This window comes from Hemitrygon akajei, chromosome 4 (genome assembly GCF_048418815.1).
Source record: "Hemitrygon akajei chromosome 4, sHemAka1.3, whole genome shotgun sequence".
Classification (NCBI taxonomy): Eukaryota; Metazoa; Chordata; class Chondrichthyes; order Myliobatiformes; family Dasyatidae; genus Hemitrygon; species Hemitrygon akajei.
Window position 1 is genome coordinate 87,234,266 of NC_133127.1, and position 18,045 is coordinate 87,252,310.

The following is an 18,045-nucleotide window of genomic DNA, read 5'->3' on the forward strand; positions in this document are numbered from 1 at the left end:
ACAAATGATCAGCATGTGGATTTGTGATATTGTAACCATTAGACAGACTTGATTGCGAAAGGGCAGGCCTGGCAGTTCAGTGTTCCTGGGTTTCATTGTTTTAGACATGATGATGAATGAATGATCTTTATTGTCATTACACATAGATACAATGAAACTCTGTTTAGCTTCCTCTCAGGCAATTAAATAAAGCGGTAGATAAAAACAAGACAGTAATAGAAAAACAGTATTAAATAGATAAGTAGCAGAAAATAAGTTACAACAGCACCAGAATATCACAGTAATGCACAAAGTGCCATTAGTGCAAGTATTTGAGTCCTTGTGTGTGCATGTGTGTGCTCACAGTTTCAGTCATTGTTCTGTGGGAGTGGTGTGATGGAGGCCACAGCTCTGGGGTAAAAGCTGTTCCTCAGTCTATTTGTTCTGGCTTTTAGTGTCCTGAACCTTTGGCTGGATGGCAGCAGGTCAAACAGGGAGTGGACAGGGTGTGTGGTGTCTCTGGTTATGCTGACTGCTTTCCTCCTAAGTCTGCTGAAATAGATGGTGTCCAGTCCTGGGAGCTCCATCCTGACACGATAGAGCAGGAGGAATCAGAGGTGGAATCTGACATTTCTAGTCAGGGAAAATGTCAAGGCAGTGATCAGACTAGAGGAACTGGAGAGCTGATCTACTGAGACTATATGGGTGGTACTGAGGAATAACAAAGGGATGACCATATTAATTAGATTATATTCTTGACCATCCAGTGTTCAATGGGATTTAGAGAGGCAACTTTGTACAGAGATCATAGACAGTTGCAAGAAACATAAGATTGTGATTCGAAATTACACATTGATTGAGACTCCTATATTATTAGAGGGGATAGAGTTTGTCCCATGTATTCAGGAAAATTTCCTTAATCAATACATGGAGTCCCAACTAGAGAAAGAGTGATTCCGGATCTCCTATTAGTGATCGAGACAGGGCAGATGACAGAAGTTTGTATAAGGGAATACTTTGCATCTAGTGATCATAATGTCATTTGTTTTAAGATAATTATGGAGAAGGATAGGTCTGGCCCTCGGGTTGAGATTCTAAATTGCTGAAAAGCCAATTTTCAAGCCATTAGAAAGAGCCAGATAAAATATAATGTAAGGAAGTGTATGGTCATGTACTTTAGTAGAAGGAATAAAGGTGTAGACTATTTTCTAAATGGGGAGAAAATTCAAAAATCAGATATGCAAAGAGACTTGGGAGTCCTTGCACAGGATTCTCCAAAGATTAACTTGCAGGTTGAGTCAGTGTAAGGAAGGCAAATGCAATGCTTACACTCACTTCACTAGAACTAGAATACAGTGCCTATAAAAATATTCCCCCTCCCCCTTGGAAGTTTCCATGTTTTATTGTTTTACAACATTGAATCACAGTGGATGTTTTTGGCTTTTTTGACACTGATTAACAGAAAAAGACTTTCATGTCAAAGTGAAAACAGATCTCTACAACATGATCTAAAGTAATTACAAATATAAAACACAAAGTAATTGATTGCATGTATTCATTCCCATTAATATGACACACAAAATCATCACTTGTGCAGGCAATTCATTTTAGAAGTCACATAATTAGTTAAATGGAGATCAACTGTGTGCAGTCAAGGTGTTTCAACTGATTGTAGTAAAAAAAAATACACCTGTATCTGGGGGCCTGACGGGATATTCCCCAGGCTGCTCCACAAGGCGAGGGAAGAGATTGCTGAGCCTCTGGCTAGGATCTTCATGTCCTTGTTGTCCATGGCAATGGTACTGGAGGATTGGAGGGAGGTGAACGTTGTCCCCTTGTTCAAAAAAGGTAGTAGGGATAGTCCGGGTAATTACAGACCAATGAGCATTACGTCTGTGGTGGGAAAGCTGTTGGAAAAGATTCTTAGAGATAGAATCTGTGGGCATTTAGAGAATCATGGTCTGATCAGGGACAGTCAGCATGGCTTTGTGAAGGTCAGATCGTGATAAGAGTTCTTTGAGGAGGTGACCAGGCATATAGATGAGGGTAGTGCAGTGGATGTGATCTACATGGATTTTATTAAGGCATTTGACAAGTTTCCACATGGTATAGGCTTATTCAGAAAGTCAGAAGGCATGGGATTCAGGGAAGTTTGGCCAGATGGATTCAGAACTGGCTTGCCTGCAGAAGGCAGAGAGTCGTGGTGGAGGGAGTACATTCAGATTGGAGGGTTGTGACTGGTGGTGTCCCACAAGGATCTGTTCTGGGACCTCTACTTTTCATGATTTTTATTAACGACCTGGATGTAGGGGTAGAAGAGTGGGTTGGCAAGTTTGCAGACGACACAAAGGTTGGTGGTGTTGTAGATAGTGTAGAGGATTGTCGAAGATTGCAGAGAGACATTGATAGGATGCAGAAGTGGGCTGAGAAGTGACAGATGGAGTTCAACCTGGAGAAGTGTGAGGTGGTACACTTTGGAAGGACAAACTCCAAGGCAGAGTACAAAGTAAATGGCAGGATACTTGGGAGTGTGGAGGAGCAGAGGGATCTGGAGGTACATGTCCACAGATCCCTGAAAGTTGCCTCACAGGTAGATAGGGTAGTTAAGAAAGCTTATGGGGTGTTAGCTTTCATACATCGAGGGATAGAGTTTAAGAGTCGCGATGTAATGATGCAGCTCTATAAAACTCTGGTTAGGCCACACTTGGAGTACTGTGTCCAGTTCTGGTTGCCTCACTAAAGGAAGGATGTGGAAGCACTGGAAAGGGTACAGAGGAGATTTACCAGGATGCTGCCTGGTTTAGAGAGTATGGATTATGATCAGAGATTAAGGGAGCTAGGGCTTTATTCTTTGGAGAGGAGGAGGATGAGAGGAGACACGATAGAGATGTACAAGATATTAAGAGGAACAGATAGAGTAGATAGCCAGCGCCTCTTCCCCAGGGCACCACTGCTCAGTACAAGAGGACATGGCTTTAAGCTAAGGGGAGGGAAGTTCAAGGGTGATATTAGAGTAAGGTTTTTTACTCAGAGAGTGGTTGGTGTGTGAAATGTGCTGCCTGAGTCAGTGGTGGAGGCAGATACACTAGTGAAGTTTAAGAGACTACTAGACAGGTATATGGAGGAATTTAAGGTGGGGGGGTTATATGGGAGGCAGGGTTTGAGGGTCGGCACAACATTGTGGGCCATAGGGCCTGTAATGTGCTGTACTATTCTACGTTCTATGTTCTATGAAGATAACAGAACACGCCAAACAATTCCACGAAAAGCACAAATCAGGAGAGGATACAAAAAATTTCCAAGTCACCGAATATCCCTTAAGAGTACAGTTAGGTCAATCATCAAGAACTGGAAAGAACATGGTACAGCAGTAAATCTGCCTACAGCATGCCATCCTCAAAAAAACTGAGTGACTGTGTAAAAAGGAGATTAGTGGAGAAAGCCACCAAGAGACCCATGGCAACTCTGGGGGAGTTACAAGCTTCAGTGGCTGAGATGGGAGAGACTGCGCATACAACTATGTTGCCCAGGTGCTTCACGCACCGCACTTCACCAAAAATACACCCTTACCGTGAAGCATGGTGGTGGCTGCATTATGCTGTGAGGATGCTTTACTGCAGCAGACCCTGGAAAGCTTGTGAAAGTAGAGAGTAAAATGAATGCAGCAAAATCCAAGGAAAACCTGATGCAGTCTGTAAGAGAACTGCAACTTGGGAGAAGATTTGTCTTCCAGCAAGACAAGAAACCCAAGCATTAAAACCAAAGCTACACAGCAATGGCTTAAAAACAATAAAGTTAATGTCCTGGAGTGGCCAAGTCAAGAGTCCAGACTTCAATCCAATTGAAAATTTGTGGCTGGACTTGAAAAGGGATGTTCACTCATGATCGGCAACCTGACAGAGCTTGAGCAGTTTTGTAAAGAAGAATGGGAAAAATTGCAAATGTGCAAAGCTGATAGAGGTCTATCCACTCAGACAAGGCTGTAATTACCAGAAGTTTGAAAAATCAATGTTCATGCATTCTCTTCACTTTCATTTTTAAAAAATGTCCACTTACCTGGTAAAGATCAGATAAGCTGCTGCTGCCAGAGTCACTGGTGATGCTACATCCTGAATGACTGGAGGACACTTGATTCACTTGTGGATGGAGACTATCAGTGAGGTGTAATTTCGTGAAATCTGCAGGAAGCTGCACAATAGAAAAAGGATAAAGCTAAGTGAGAATTTGATACAGTCAAGTTATAGCACTTTTGGTTTTAAAAAGTATTATGCTAAAAGTATCATGACAAAATTCAATAAAATCTCAGGTGAAACATATATGTTCAATATGAATAGATTTGGCCTAAATTTCAAATGTAACGTTTTCCTAATTATCCTGAGCCAATACTCAGTCTCAAATAAGTTAACATTGTTAAGGTATTGGCTTCATTGATTACACAGGAGTAAAAATAATTGTTTGCTAAATCACAACTTATTTTAAAATTAAGTTCTACAGATTGTTAGCAAGTTTAAAACTAAATGAGGAAACTGAAAACACAAACCATGCCCCAGAGTAAAAACTAAATGGTACAGAGACAAATCTATGAAGCAGAAAATCTCTTTCAGTACATCTTATTTATGCTAAATGAAGACAGACGTTTGGATCATTGATCTACTAATTTATAGCCACGTGATCTTATTTTAAAGCGGTCAATCCAGATACTCTTTAAATATGTTTAGGGTTTCAGCCTCCATTACTTTTCGCAGAAATACCTTATTCATCCAATGAAAATAATTTAAAACATCCCTACCATTCATCTTAAATCTATGCCCCTGGCTACTGTCCTCTGTTATCAATTCCTTCTGTTAACCCTGTAGAAATCTCTTATGATTTTGGACAACTCTCGCACTTTATGCCAACCTATCAATCTTCAGGTCATGCTACTCAGGGACTTGTGCTAATTTTATTTTGTGGCTATATGTGCTGTGTATGATGACATGTACTGTGTTTTGCGCCTTGGCCCCAGAAGAATGATGTTTCATTTAGCTGGATAGATGTGTATGGTTGAGTAACAATAAACCTGAACTTGAACTAAGTCTCCACTCAGTGTTCTCTCATCGTGGTAAATCTCCTCTACACTGCTGTAATGATACTGTATCCTTTCTTCAGTACTGTACACAGTACTCTAGCTAAGGCTCTATGTTAATACAGTTCTAGCATGACACCCCACTTCCCCTCCCGGTCATATATCCTATATCTCAGCCAACAAATGCAAGCATACAATATGCTTTCTTAACTCAACTAGCAATGCTCTGCCACCTTCAAGAATCCGTACAGGATATCTCCAATATCCTCTTTCTCTACATTTCATAATAACCCATATTTATCTAGCATATCAAGCCGTACTTGCTCTCCCCAAATGCATTAGCTCACATATCCCCAATGAATCTCAGTGCCAACTATCCAGTCCAAATACATGCTCCAGCAGCCTTGAATTTTCTTCATCACTATCAAACACACTGCCAGTTTTGGCATCTTCAGCAAAATTCTAAATTCTGTCCTCTATATATACCTACAAATACAAGTTGAAACCCCTCGTTATCTGACTGGCTCTGGACCACAAAAAATCCAGAACACAAAAATGCTCCAGGTCACCCTCCTCTAAGCATAAATATTATTTTTTTAAGTATAGGCAATTCCAAAAACATCTTGTAACCTAGAGCTTGTGTAAATCAGAAATAATGATGGCTGTGATCATGAAGTTCAATGTCAATTTATTATCAAAGTACTGTGGCGACCCACTTTCTGCGCAGGCGAACCGGCTCACAAATAGCCACCACGCAGAGAGAGACTTTGGTAATGCACCTCTGATGTCATTTCCGCCCGGAGAGGGTGGGCGCTAGGGATTAAATGCCAGCGCCGCGAAGTTTAATAAACTAGTCTCGAGATGACTTATTTCAGTGTCGTTATTTCAGCGCTGTGTGTAGCACATTGCTACAGTACATTATATTCTCCTGATCAGAAGAAGAACTACACCAGGTTCCACTACTGTACCTAATAAATTGGCCACCAAGTGTATATAGCAATTAAAACCCCAAATAAAACAAAATCAGCTTCTTTATTAAAATCCACATTTGGGTGTTGCCTGCTAAAATGTACAGAAAAGGATCCGTTTCTAAATTTTGTAGAGCAATGATTTAACTGTGTGTTCTTCCTCTTGACCAAATAGCGAGAAATTCTTGAGGTTACCTTCTCCTGAACTTGATTTTGCAGTGTTCACAGAATGCCTTTCTACTTTCCATGATGACCTTTGATCTATTTCCAATAAAAGACCAACTATCCAGACATTTACTTCTGACTATGCAAATTACCCCATCCTCAATTATTGTCTACAACTTTTAAGATGTCAACAAACCATTCCTATCCTCAAAATGCCAAATTCTAGACTTCTGTCCCTCTAAGCTGTCCCATCCATCCATAGCTTCCATTTCCTTGATTGAGTTGAAACAACTATTTAATGTTTCAACCCATTACAGCATTAAACTTCTCCACCATTTAAAGTCTGTGCTTGAAGTTCCATTCTGACTAATCGATACTGTAGCACATTTCTAGCACAGCCATTTCTAGCTCTTTCCAATCACACACTGCTAGATGAGAAAACAAGCACTGATTTGTGGTCCTTCAGTTACCTCAGTTACATAACACTTGCCATATAATTCAAAGTCTATCAGCTTTCACATGTATACTCAATGTAGCAAGCTGTTTTCATTTCTCCCACCATGAAGGTTCAAGTCCAGCTTTTAAAGATGGCTATGAATTCCAAGACTATGATGACACTGGAGATTTGCTGCCTGAACAGAATGTTACACACCTCAAATGAAGATTTACATCACTTCAGACCCTACTATACAGCAGAATGGTAGGAGTGATGGAGATGAGGGATAATTATGGAACTGGAATTGAAATGGCAACCGCATGTAAACTAGATTCATTGTGGTGCCACTTAGTTAAAACTCAACATGTTTCATTATTCCCAGATGAAAATGGAAGCATCTTTCACAGTGCCTTCACAGGCTCTAAAGGCTGGAGAAAACAAAACTAAAAAGTCAGTCAGTGCAACAATCTGTAACATCCCTGGTTAGGTAGAAGGTTCCCCTAAAAACTATCATTTTAAGCACAGTTGTTACTTGTCACTCATTATTACCCCTACACAACATTGCTGAGAATAACATAAAATACAGATGTTAATGGCATGATAAGAGTGGAGGTGGAGGAAGGAGGGAGGGAGGGAGGAAGTTGCACTGTTGATTAGGGAGAACATCGCAGTTGTACTTAGGATATTCTTGGGCTTCATCCACTTAAACTGTTTGAGTAGAATTTTTAAAAGGGCAGGTTCACATCAGTGGGACACTTCTGTGGCAGCCCAATAGTCAACAGGAATTAAAGGAGAAAATATGCAGAGAAATCACAGAGGGGTAGGAATAATAGGCTAATTTTAACTTACTTTATGTTGCCTGGGACTATCACAGCACTATGACATTAGATGGGACAGAATTTGTTCAGTGCATCCAGGAAAGTTTTCTGGAACAAAATGGTGATGGCCCTATTAGTGAAGGGACTACACTTGACCTCAGCTTGCAAAATGAGGCTGGGAAGGTAGTTGATATGTCAGTAGGAGAACTCTTTGGGACCAGTGACAGTAACTCTATTAACTTCTATGGAAAAAAAGATGGGACTGGTCCACAAATTAAAGTACTAAATTGGGATATGGCTAATTTTGGTAGCATTAGATAGAAACTTGCGAAGTTTGATTAAGAGAGGCTGTTAGCAGGTCATGAGACTTCTGGCAAGTGGGAAGCTTTTAAAAGTGTGAGAGAGTTTAGAGTTCCAGTTAAAATGAAGGGTAAGGCTGGCAAGATTAGGAAGTTCTGACTGATGAGAGGTAATGAGGCTCTGGTCAGGAAAAAAGAGGAAGCATGCAGTGTCAGTTACAGACATCTAAAATCAAGAAAAATCTTTGAGAAGCATAATTAATGTAGGAGTGTGTTCTTAAGGAAGCTAAAAAGGCAAAAAGCAGATGTGAAACTTCAGCAGATCTGGTAAAGGAGAATTCTAAAATATTATACAAGTATATTAAGAGCAAAAGGGTAACCAGGGAGTGAATAGGTCCCTGGTCTTAAGGATCAATGAAGTAATCTATGAGTGGAGCCAAGGGAAATGGGTAAAATTCTTAACATAATTCTCATCTGTAACAAGAGAAAATCTGTAGATGCTGAAAATCCAAGCAACACACACAAAATGCTGGACTCAGCAGGCCAGGCACCTACAGAAAAGAGTACAGTCGATGTTTGGAGCCCAGACCTTTGATCAGGACTGAAGAAAAAAAGATGAGGAGTCAGAGTTAGAAGGTTGTGGAGTGGGGGAAGGGGAGGAAGAAACACAAGGTGGTAAGTGAAACCCAAAGAGGGAGGGGTGAGGTAAAGAGCTGGGAAGTTGATTAGTGAAAGAGAAAGAGTGAAAGAGGGCTGGAGAAGGGGGAATTTGATAGGAGATGTTAGAAAGGGAAATAAGAATGATGGAGGAGGGGGAAGGGGGCACTACCAGAAGTTCAGAAAACCGATGTTCATGTCATCGGGTTGGAAGCTATCCAGACGGAATATACAGAGCTGCTCCTCACACCTGAGCGTGGCCTCATTGCGACATATCAGAATGCAATGAAAAGTGGAATTATAATGGACGGCCACTGGGAGATCCCGCTACTTCTGACAGACGGAGCATAGGTGTATGGCACCTCTCTAGAGCTCGACAACGATGCCCTCAGCATCACGGATGTTCTTTAGCAAATCCAACTGCAGGTTAAGCTGCTCTATGTGATCAGTGAGGAGTTGCAGCTAGATGCATTTCCCACACACAGTCACCAGGGAGAGTAGAGTTTCACATATCTCCCATAACGCTCTCAACTTCACCACCAGTATTGCTTGTTGGAGAAATCAAAGCAATTTAATCACCATGTACCCCGCGCCACCCTAATGCAAATTAAGTTTCCACACCATACACTTTTATCCAATGTACTGTCTTCTGATCCTGTCACAGACCCTATTAGTCCATTAACACAATTCTAATCCTTAAACAGTAATTAAGCATAGCTTAAATGAAGCTGGCTTGCTGACCATAAAGCCTCTCTACTCAACTTATAATTTAAGAGATAAATATGAAACATTTTTGAAAATTTGGCGCCCTTATTTACAAAAGACAGGATTAAATATATAGGCACTCCGAAGATGAAATAATTGGTTACTTGGGGAAATAAATAAATATATATATACTAAAGTTATTACGAACTCCGTGGAGCATGTGGGGATCTTCTAATATCCAGGCATTCCTTTTTTTTCTTTCTTTTTTCTTTCAATAGGGATGTTAGGGGGAGGGGTTAAGGGGAGGGGGGATGGGTAACATATTTTCTTTTTCACACACTTTTATTCTGTAACTATTTGAAAACACAATAAAAAAAGTTTTAAAAAAAGGAGTTACTTCCATCTTCAAAATATTCAATGCTTGCTTCAAACCTGTGCTGCTGAAAAAAAAATCATGCCATTTTCACTTTGTCTGAGCCTTCCAAGTTCCATAAACCATTGACTATTTAAAATTGAACTTCTCATTGTTCACTCTACTTAGTCATGTTTTTTTCTTTTACTCCTGGTCCAAATTAAAATGTTTTTATCTCATATTAAATCCCAAACATATCATTTAACCTATTTTACCTTTAATCTTAAACCAAATATTACAAAGAACACATACACAAAATGCCGGAGGAACTCAGTAGGCCAGGCAGTATCTAAGGAAAAGAGTACAGTGTGGCACACTGCTACAACAGCTGACTTTTCGGGCCAAGGCGTCAACTGCACTCATTTCCATAGATGCTGCCTGACCTGCTGAGTTCCTCCAACATTTTATGTGTGTTGCTTGGATTTCTGGCATCTGTAGATTTTCTCTTGTTTTATTACAAAGGACAGTTTATTCCACACTTACTACTGTTTTAAGTAATAATCTTTTCCCGTACCTCATCAATAACAACCTAGGCCAAGAGCTCTTGATTTCTCTCCCTAAACCACCTTCTCCTCCAACAGAAGAACTTGGCCATATTCTCATAATATTTATCATATTTCCTTGTTATAATAAAGGAGGCCATTTGGCCTGTTACATCTATACAAACTCAAGGAACAATCCATCAAAAAAAATCACTCACTACACATAAGTGGCCAATTAACCGACAAATCCTTTGAGATGGGGAGAAAACCAGAATGCAGAGATCAAATCAACACAATCACAATTTTTAAAAAACATACAAACTCAGTTCAGTGGAACCAGGAAGCAGTGACTATCCCTAATGTCTCTTATGACTCAATATTTGAGTATGTACATTTCTGCTGCTTATTATTTATTTAGAGATGCAGAATTATAACTTCTGGCCCAACAAGCCTACCCCACCCAATTACACTCATGACCAACTAACCTACAAACTACTATGTCTTTGGAATGTGGGAAGAAACTGGAGCACCAAGAGAAACCCCATGTGTTCATGGGAAGAATGTACCAACTCTTTACAGGCAGCGGTGGAAATGAACCCAGGTTACTGGTGCTGGATATACTTTGACAGGAAGGATTTTCACGTGGTATCAGTCATGGCTCAGATGTAAGCAAATTCACCTCAAAATCAATGATTCCATTTTCCGGGCCAATATTTATACTGCCACCAACACAACCAAAATCAGATCATCTGGTTAATACATAACACCACTAAATTGAGAGATTCTCCTGGCTCCAAAATTGGTTGTTGCAGTTAATAATTAACAACCACTATATGTTAATAAAAAATTCTTAATTGTCAAGCATTTTGTGCCACATTGATGGCATTGTATGTGCCCTTCCTTTCTTAAAGAGAGCAACTTGAGTAAAATATCTTTATTTAACAAGTCTGAACTTTTGGAAAGGAAAATAGTTCAAAATAATATAATAATGAATGGTTATTATCTAGACAGCTTGCAAATTATACAATAATGTGTTGTGGTGTATTAATATTTTTTTAAATATTCAATGAAATTCTGAACAGCTCCAAGTGACATTTTAATTCAGTAAGCTCACAGCATGTAAGGTGTCAAGGTGTCTGTACAAGTTAAACACTGTAGGTTTGTTAAATATTTGCTGATAGCGGTTGGATTCTTTCTGGCCTCAGGCACAGTGGCATCAGGATGTCTGTCGATAAACATGAGTTGTTTGAATGAAAGAAATTCATGCTGGGTTAGTGGCATGAAAACAAAAGATCAAATAGCTTGTCTGTCTCTATGTGTCTTGCTGTGCTTGTGGATTGAACCCTTATTTACTGAGGCACCTCTTGGTTCGTTTCTGGGACTTCACCTAAGCCGAGGGATGGTGATCAGTGTTGAGGACAGACCCAAGATGATTTCACGGGTTGGAATACGAAGTAACACAACAACAGCAGTGATCAAATCCTTTGGCAATGGCAAAATCAAGTGAAGATTACGAATTGTGAGCCCTGAAATCTTTATAACTATGTAGTATCTTGTGTGGTTTACTTATGCTTTCTATTTTATAATAATAAATTAGGCTTAAATTGTGCTTGTACGTTTATTACATTTCCTGACACTCAAATTGTTTGGGGTTTTGGGTCTGATCAATCCAGCCTATTACAAATATTTCATAAACATTGATCTCCAAAGCACTGGACCTCATTAAATATTTAGATGTACTTCATGAAGATTGTTATGTCAGCACCATCATTTTTTAATATTTCACAACTTAGAGTGCACTAAATGTTCATTGTGCAACAAAAAAGAGCTGCAGTTGCCAATCCTGCCTTTGCCTGCTTATGAAAGAACTTACTAAAAATGAGGCAGTAATTCTTTCTCTTCTGCAGCCAAAGGCATTGGGAGCAACTAATCTGTCTTCAAACCACCATAGCTGTAAATTACCGAGCATAAAACAAAATATTAACGATGATGAACAAAATAAAAGAATCAATATTATTTTTTAATTAACCTTTTAATAAAGTTGAAATAACACAAAAGTAAATCAAACCCACTTCTCAATGAAGGTGTTTTCAGCATAGCCACTTGGGTGCAAAAACAAATTGATATCCAACACAAGCAAACCAATAATGTAACTAATTTTTACCATGACACCACTTTATTAATGTGATTTGCTATTAAATTTTAATATTTGTGATTTGCTACTAAATTTCAGTATCTGTGTTTTTAACATCGTCATCCAATTATGAAAGAATACTCATTATTTAAGGGAGGGAAAACAATCTTTTCATCTTCAAAATGAAATGTGTGTACTGATCAAAGCCCAAAAGGCTCACTTCTCTCCTTTCAATTTTGGCAGTAGGTGTGCTTTTGAGAAGCCCAGAGGCTGCCGAATGAGACAATGATGAGGTGGGGTCAACCTAGATCAAATTTTCTAAGATAAAATAATATAGATGCTAGAAATCCAAAACAAAACCAGAAAGTACTCAAAATATTGAGATGGTCAAGCATCATGATGACCTCTGAACTGCTTGATAATCCCAGCCTATGTATCATTCTACTTGCAACGTTCTGCTCAAACTTGTGGGCATGCTATGTTTCTGCTGAACACTGTGGGCATACGACATTGGTGCTGGAATGTGGGGTGACACAGGTTGTCCCCACATATCCATAGGTGATGCTGGTTAACACAAATGATGCATTTCACTATATGTTTCAATGTACATGTGATAAAAAAAAGAATCCAAATCTAGTGTTCAAAATTATGCCATAGGAGCAGAATTAATGGCATTTGACCCATCAAGTGGCTGATTTATTGCCTCCTCAACCCCTATTCTCCTGCAGTCTCCCCATAACCTTTAAAGCCCTTAATAATCAAGAACCTATCTACTTTCACTTTTAATACAGTATACCTAATGACTTAGCATCCACAGCTGTCTATGGAAATGAATTCCACATATTCCCTACCCTTACCTAAAGAAGTTCCTCATCTCTGTTCTGAATGGGTGTCCTATTCTGAGGCCATGCACATTGGTCCTAGACCCCCCTACTACAGGAAACGTCCCTGCCACATCCATTCTATCTAGATTTCTAAACTCCAGGAACTACAGGCTCAGGGCCTCCTTTATGCCCGAGCTCATTCTCATGAACCTCTTCTGGACCCTCTTCAATACCAGCAGACCAGTTCTTAGACGGGGGGGGGGGGTGAACTGCTGAACCATTTTCCAAGTGTGGAACGTTCCAATGCCTTATAAAGCCTTTGCATTCAATCTTGCTTTTGCACTCTAGCCCTCCTAAAATGAGTGATAACACCGACTCAACCTACAAATTAACCTTAAGGAAATCCTGCACAAGGATTCCCAAGTCTCTCTGCACCTTTCAATTCTGAATTTTCTAACATTTAGCAAATAGTCTACATCGTTACTCCTTCTAACAAAATGCATGAACATACACTTCCCTACACTATATTCTACCTGCCACTTCTTTGCCCATTCTCCCAATCTGTCCAAGGCTTTCTCCAGACTCCCTGCTTAGTCAACACTACCTGCCCCTTCACTTTATTTTATTCACTTTACTTTCCATGACGAACTTCGTTTGTGCAGTGGTAAGGACAACATCACAGAACTTAAGATACACAACACCACACTTCATCTAGTTAAACACAATATAAAATACTCACAACAGATAATAAATAGACCATATCCTCGCTATATGTGGGGGATACATTCCTCACAGTCAATGCAAGTATGGAAAACACATAACGTGAATAATTACTTAAATGGAGAAAATAGGGATGCATTCTGGAGGGCTTCCTAAATATGTTTTATCTGTAAGTTATTCACATTTTTATATCAATACAACACAAAAGCAGTACCACAAGGCAACATTCGCATTATATTTCATCAATTTAAGGTAATATTCAATGTAATAAATCATAGAGCACAAGGGTTCAGTGAATGGTAAACTAACAGAGGCTTCATCTTACAGTCTCCTTCGGCATTGGAACACATAAGCAGAGCCAACCTATCCTTTGCTGCCTTGAAACCTGACGCAGTTTTTTCATCCTTACTTAAGTGCATTTTGGCATACGCTTCCAAAAAAGACCAGTCTCGTCTTCATTAAACATCTGCTTTGGTGTGATGCCTAACTCAGCTAACATAGCCCGCAACTACAAAGAAAACCATTCCCTACTTGCATTAAAGCTAACAATATCACTTGACACTTCCTCGCTAGCCTCTGAACAAAGGTGACCATAAATTTCCAAAGCTTTCACACAAAGATGATCGTAACTAAGTGTTTTTTTCTTTCTTTCATGCTCAATGTACAAGCTCAACATTTTTTCCATTTTTGTCATAATAGAGTTACACACTTTGGTAACAATCTTTGAAGACACTTGTGATAAATCAATCACTGCACTTTTTATTTTCTCAGCATTTTTCTTTATGTTTCTGATCGTGGACTCACACAGGTCGAAGTAGCATCCCAGAGCTGTGATACCTTCACCTGACACGGCCCTGTTTATAATTTCCAACATTTTTTTCCAAGTGTTAAAGCGGTTCTCTGCCGCTTGGCTGATGGCCCAGGACTTGACATAGGACGCTTAGGAGGCATAGTTAAATATTTCAAGCACAAAATCAGTGCACCATAGGTAATAACAACAAACGTTTTAAGAGTGCAAGATCGCACATCAACACGCTGCCAAAACCAATGAGAGACTGGCGGGAGTAAGACTGTGAGGCGTGCGCATGTGACGTCTATTGGCGGGAAAGCGGTGCTTCTCGTCCCAACAGCCTCGCATAACTGTGAGTTTTGGACGCATACAAGGAGAAGTTGGTAGAAATAGGTTCGACACATAACTGTGAATCCGCATTGTCTGAAGACCCATATAACAAGGATAGGGTGTACTAAAAACTAATGCAAGTTATTTAAAATACAAATACACATAATAAAACTGACTCTTTTTACTGTCAAAGGTGCGACGCATACTATATTGTCCCGGAACCGAAGAAACCACAACCAAAGGAGTTGAATGACTTCAGACCTGTTGCCTTGACGTCGCACGTTATGAAGACCATGGAGCGGCTGATAATACAGAATCTGAGGCCACAAACCAGGCACGCCCAGGATCCTCTTCAGTTTGCGTATAAGGAGAAGGTGGGAGTGGAGGATGCTATCACGTATTTGCTGCACAAATCACTCTCTCACCTAGAGGGGGTCAGTTGTGCTGTGAGGATTACATTCCTTGACTTCTCTAGTGCCTTTAACACCATCCAGCCCAAGATCTTAAGGCACAAACTAATGGAGGTGGGAGTAGACTCTCACATGGTGGATTGGATAGTGGACTACTTGACAGATAGACCTCAGTATGTGCGGTTGGGAGACTGTAGGTCTGACACGGTGGTCAGCAGCACAGGAGCGCCGCAGGGAACCGTACTCTCTCCGGTCCTGTTCACCCTGTACACATCAGACTTCCAATATAACTCGGAGTCCTGCCATGTGCAGAAGTTCGCTGATGACACGGCCATAGTGGGGTGTGTCAGGAATGGACAGGAGGAGGAGTATAGGAAACTGATACAGGACTTTGTGATATGGTGCAACTCAAACTACCTGCGTCTCAATATCACCAAGACCAAGGAGATGGTGGTGGACTTTAGGAGATCTAGGCCTCATATGGAGCCAGTGATCATTAATGGAGAATGTGTGGAGCAGGTTAAGACCTACAAGTATCTGGGAGTACAGTTAGACGAGAAGCTAGACTGGACTGCCAACACAGATGCCTTGTGCAGGAAGGCACAGAGTCGACTGTACTTCCTAAGAAGGTTGGCGTCATTCAATGTCTGTAGTGAGATGCTGAAGATGTTCTATAGGTCAGTTGTGGAGAGCGCCCTCTTCTTTGTGGTGGCGTGTTGGGGAGGAAGCATTAAGAAGAGGGACACCTCACGTCTTAACAAGCTGGTAAGGAAGGCGGGCTCTGTCGTGGGCAAAGTACTGGAGAGTTTAACATCGGTAGTTGACCGAAGGGCGCTGAGTAGGCAACGGTCAATTATGGATAACTCTGAACATCCTCTACATAGCACCATCCAGAGACAGAGAAGCAGTTTCAGCAACAGGTTACTATCGATGCAATCAATGCTCCTCAGACAGGATGAAGAGGTCAATACTCCCCAATGCCATTAGGCTTTACAATTCTACCGCCAGGACTTAAGAACTTTTTAAAAGCTATTATTAATGCTTTTTGAGATAGTGATTTAGATGCATATCATATTTTTTACTGAGTTAAGTATTGTATGTAATTACTTTTGCTACAACAAGTGTATGGGACATTGGAAAAAAAGTTGAATTTCCCCATGGGGATGAATAAAGTATCTATCTATCTATATATTCAAAATTGGTTGTTGAGGAGGCAATTGGAGGAAGGTGCAAAACTGGATAAGGCTCTTCTGGTGCTGATGGGCAGGGACCTGTAGTGGCATCTAGACGGCATGAGAGTGTAGTATGTGTGAAGAGTATGTGTAATGTCATCTACTTGTTGAGCCTTCTTTATTGTCCATCTCTTATGAACGCTGCTGAGTGATTCTTGTTCCTGGCCAATGACTTTACTAATTATTCTGTGGCTGATAAAGCTCATTTCTCCAAACCATGACTTGATATTGGAGGTAAATATTGATTCAAAGAAGCATTTATAAAATATCTGGAAAATCGATGGCTGGACTTGTTTCCACATATTCCTAAGGAAAAATAGCCAAGTTGGCACTTAGAGAGTATCAACCCACTATTAGTCTTAAAGGTGATTTTGTTATCTATAGTTGTGCCAGGGTACTTGTATTCCGCAACATGCTCTATCGACTGGCCACTTATTTCCAGGGTTGGGACAGTGTATGTTGTTTTCTGAAGTCCACTACCATTTCCTTATTCCTACAGCGGTTCAGGTCCAGATAGATGTTTGTGCACCAGCCAGCAAATGTATTGATTTCCTCATTGATGCTGTCATCCGAGTACTTGATGCACTGCATGCCTGGGTGTGAGCTTTTGCGGTTGTCTGTGTACAGTGTGAACAAGACTGGTGAGATAGCAGAGCCCTGTGGTGCTCCAGTTGCTATTTGCCTGTTGGTGCTCATATAACCATTATATCTCACTTTTTGATGCCTGTTTGTGAGGAAGGAGAAGTTGAGGAGTATGAGGTGGGGGGTTACATTCATTTGTTGGGAGTTTATGCCTCATGAGATGGGGTTGCATAGTGTTAAATGCACTGGAGAAGTCCACAAACAACATCCTAAAAAAATGATCTAGGCCTCTCCAGGTGTGTGTAGCTATGTTGCGGTAACATTAGTACTGCATCATACCACACCTCTTTTCAGCCTATAAACAAACTGGAGTGGGCCAGGGAGCTCACTTAACATCACCTGTAGCTGTGGAAGGAGGAGTCTTCATTACCCGTGATGTTAAAGCTCCATGACTGTAGTCATTATTGCAGGTGGGATTGCTCTTCTTGGGAACTGGACATAGGATGGCGGTTTTCCAAAAGGTTGGTATGGAATGTTCAGACAGACAGCAGTTGCAGAGATGACAGAAAACCTCTGACCGTTGTCTACAGCAGAGTTTCCATAAAAACTGATGTTGTCTGAACCTGGTGCTTTACTTATCTTTCCACCTATCTTCATATCATCTGCCAACTTAGCCACAAAGCCATCAATTCCATCACTGACATATAATGTGAAATGATGCTGCCCTAACACCAACCCCTGTGGAATACCACTAGTCACTGGCAGCTAACCAGTAAAGGCCCTCTTTATTCCCATTCTTTGCCTCCTGCCAGTCAACCTTCTATCCATGCCCGCATTCTTTGTGTAATACCATGCAGTCTTATGTAGTGTAACTGCCTCAAATACAGCACCTTGTCAAGACCTTCTGAAAATCCAAGTAAACATTGTAAAGCAGCTTACAAAAGGATTATATCTTATTTCAATGCAAAAAATGTAAGACTACCCAGATCATAGGATTAATATAAAATAAATATTTCAGTGGATTTAAGTACATGAGT

The 18,045-nt window shown here is 40.4% G+C and overlaps 1 protein-coding gene across 7 annotated transcripts in view; it reads right to left on the reverse strand.

Moving 5' to 3' along the window:
* Positions 1-18,045, reverse strand: part of rapgef2b (Rap guanine nucleotide exchange factor 2b) — a 375,793-nt gene that overhangs the window by 112,630 nt on the left and 245,118 nt on the right. For all 7 annotated transcript variants that reach the window (XM_073042996.1, XM_073042998.1, XM_073042995.1 and 4 more), the window contains one exon: positions 4,036-4,167. In XM_073042996.1, the coding sequence (XP_072899097.1) occupies positions 4,036-4,167 (132 nt within the window). The remainder of the gene's footprint in view (positions 1-4,035; positions 4,168-18,045) is intronic.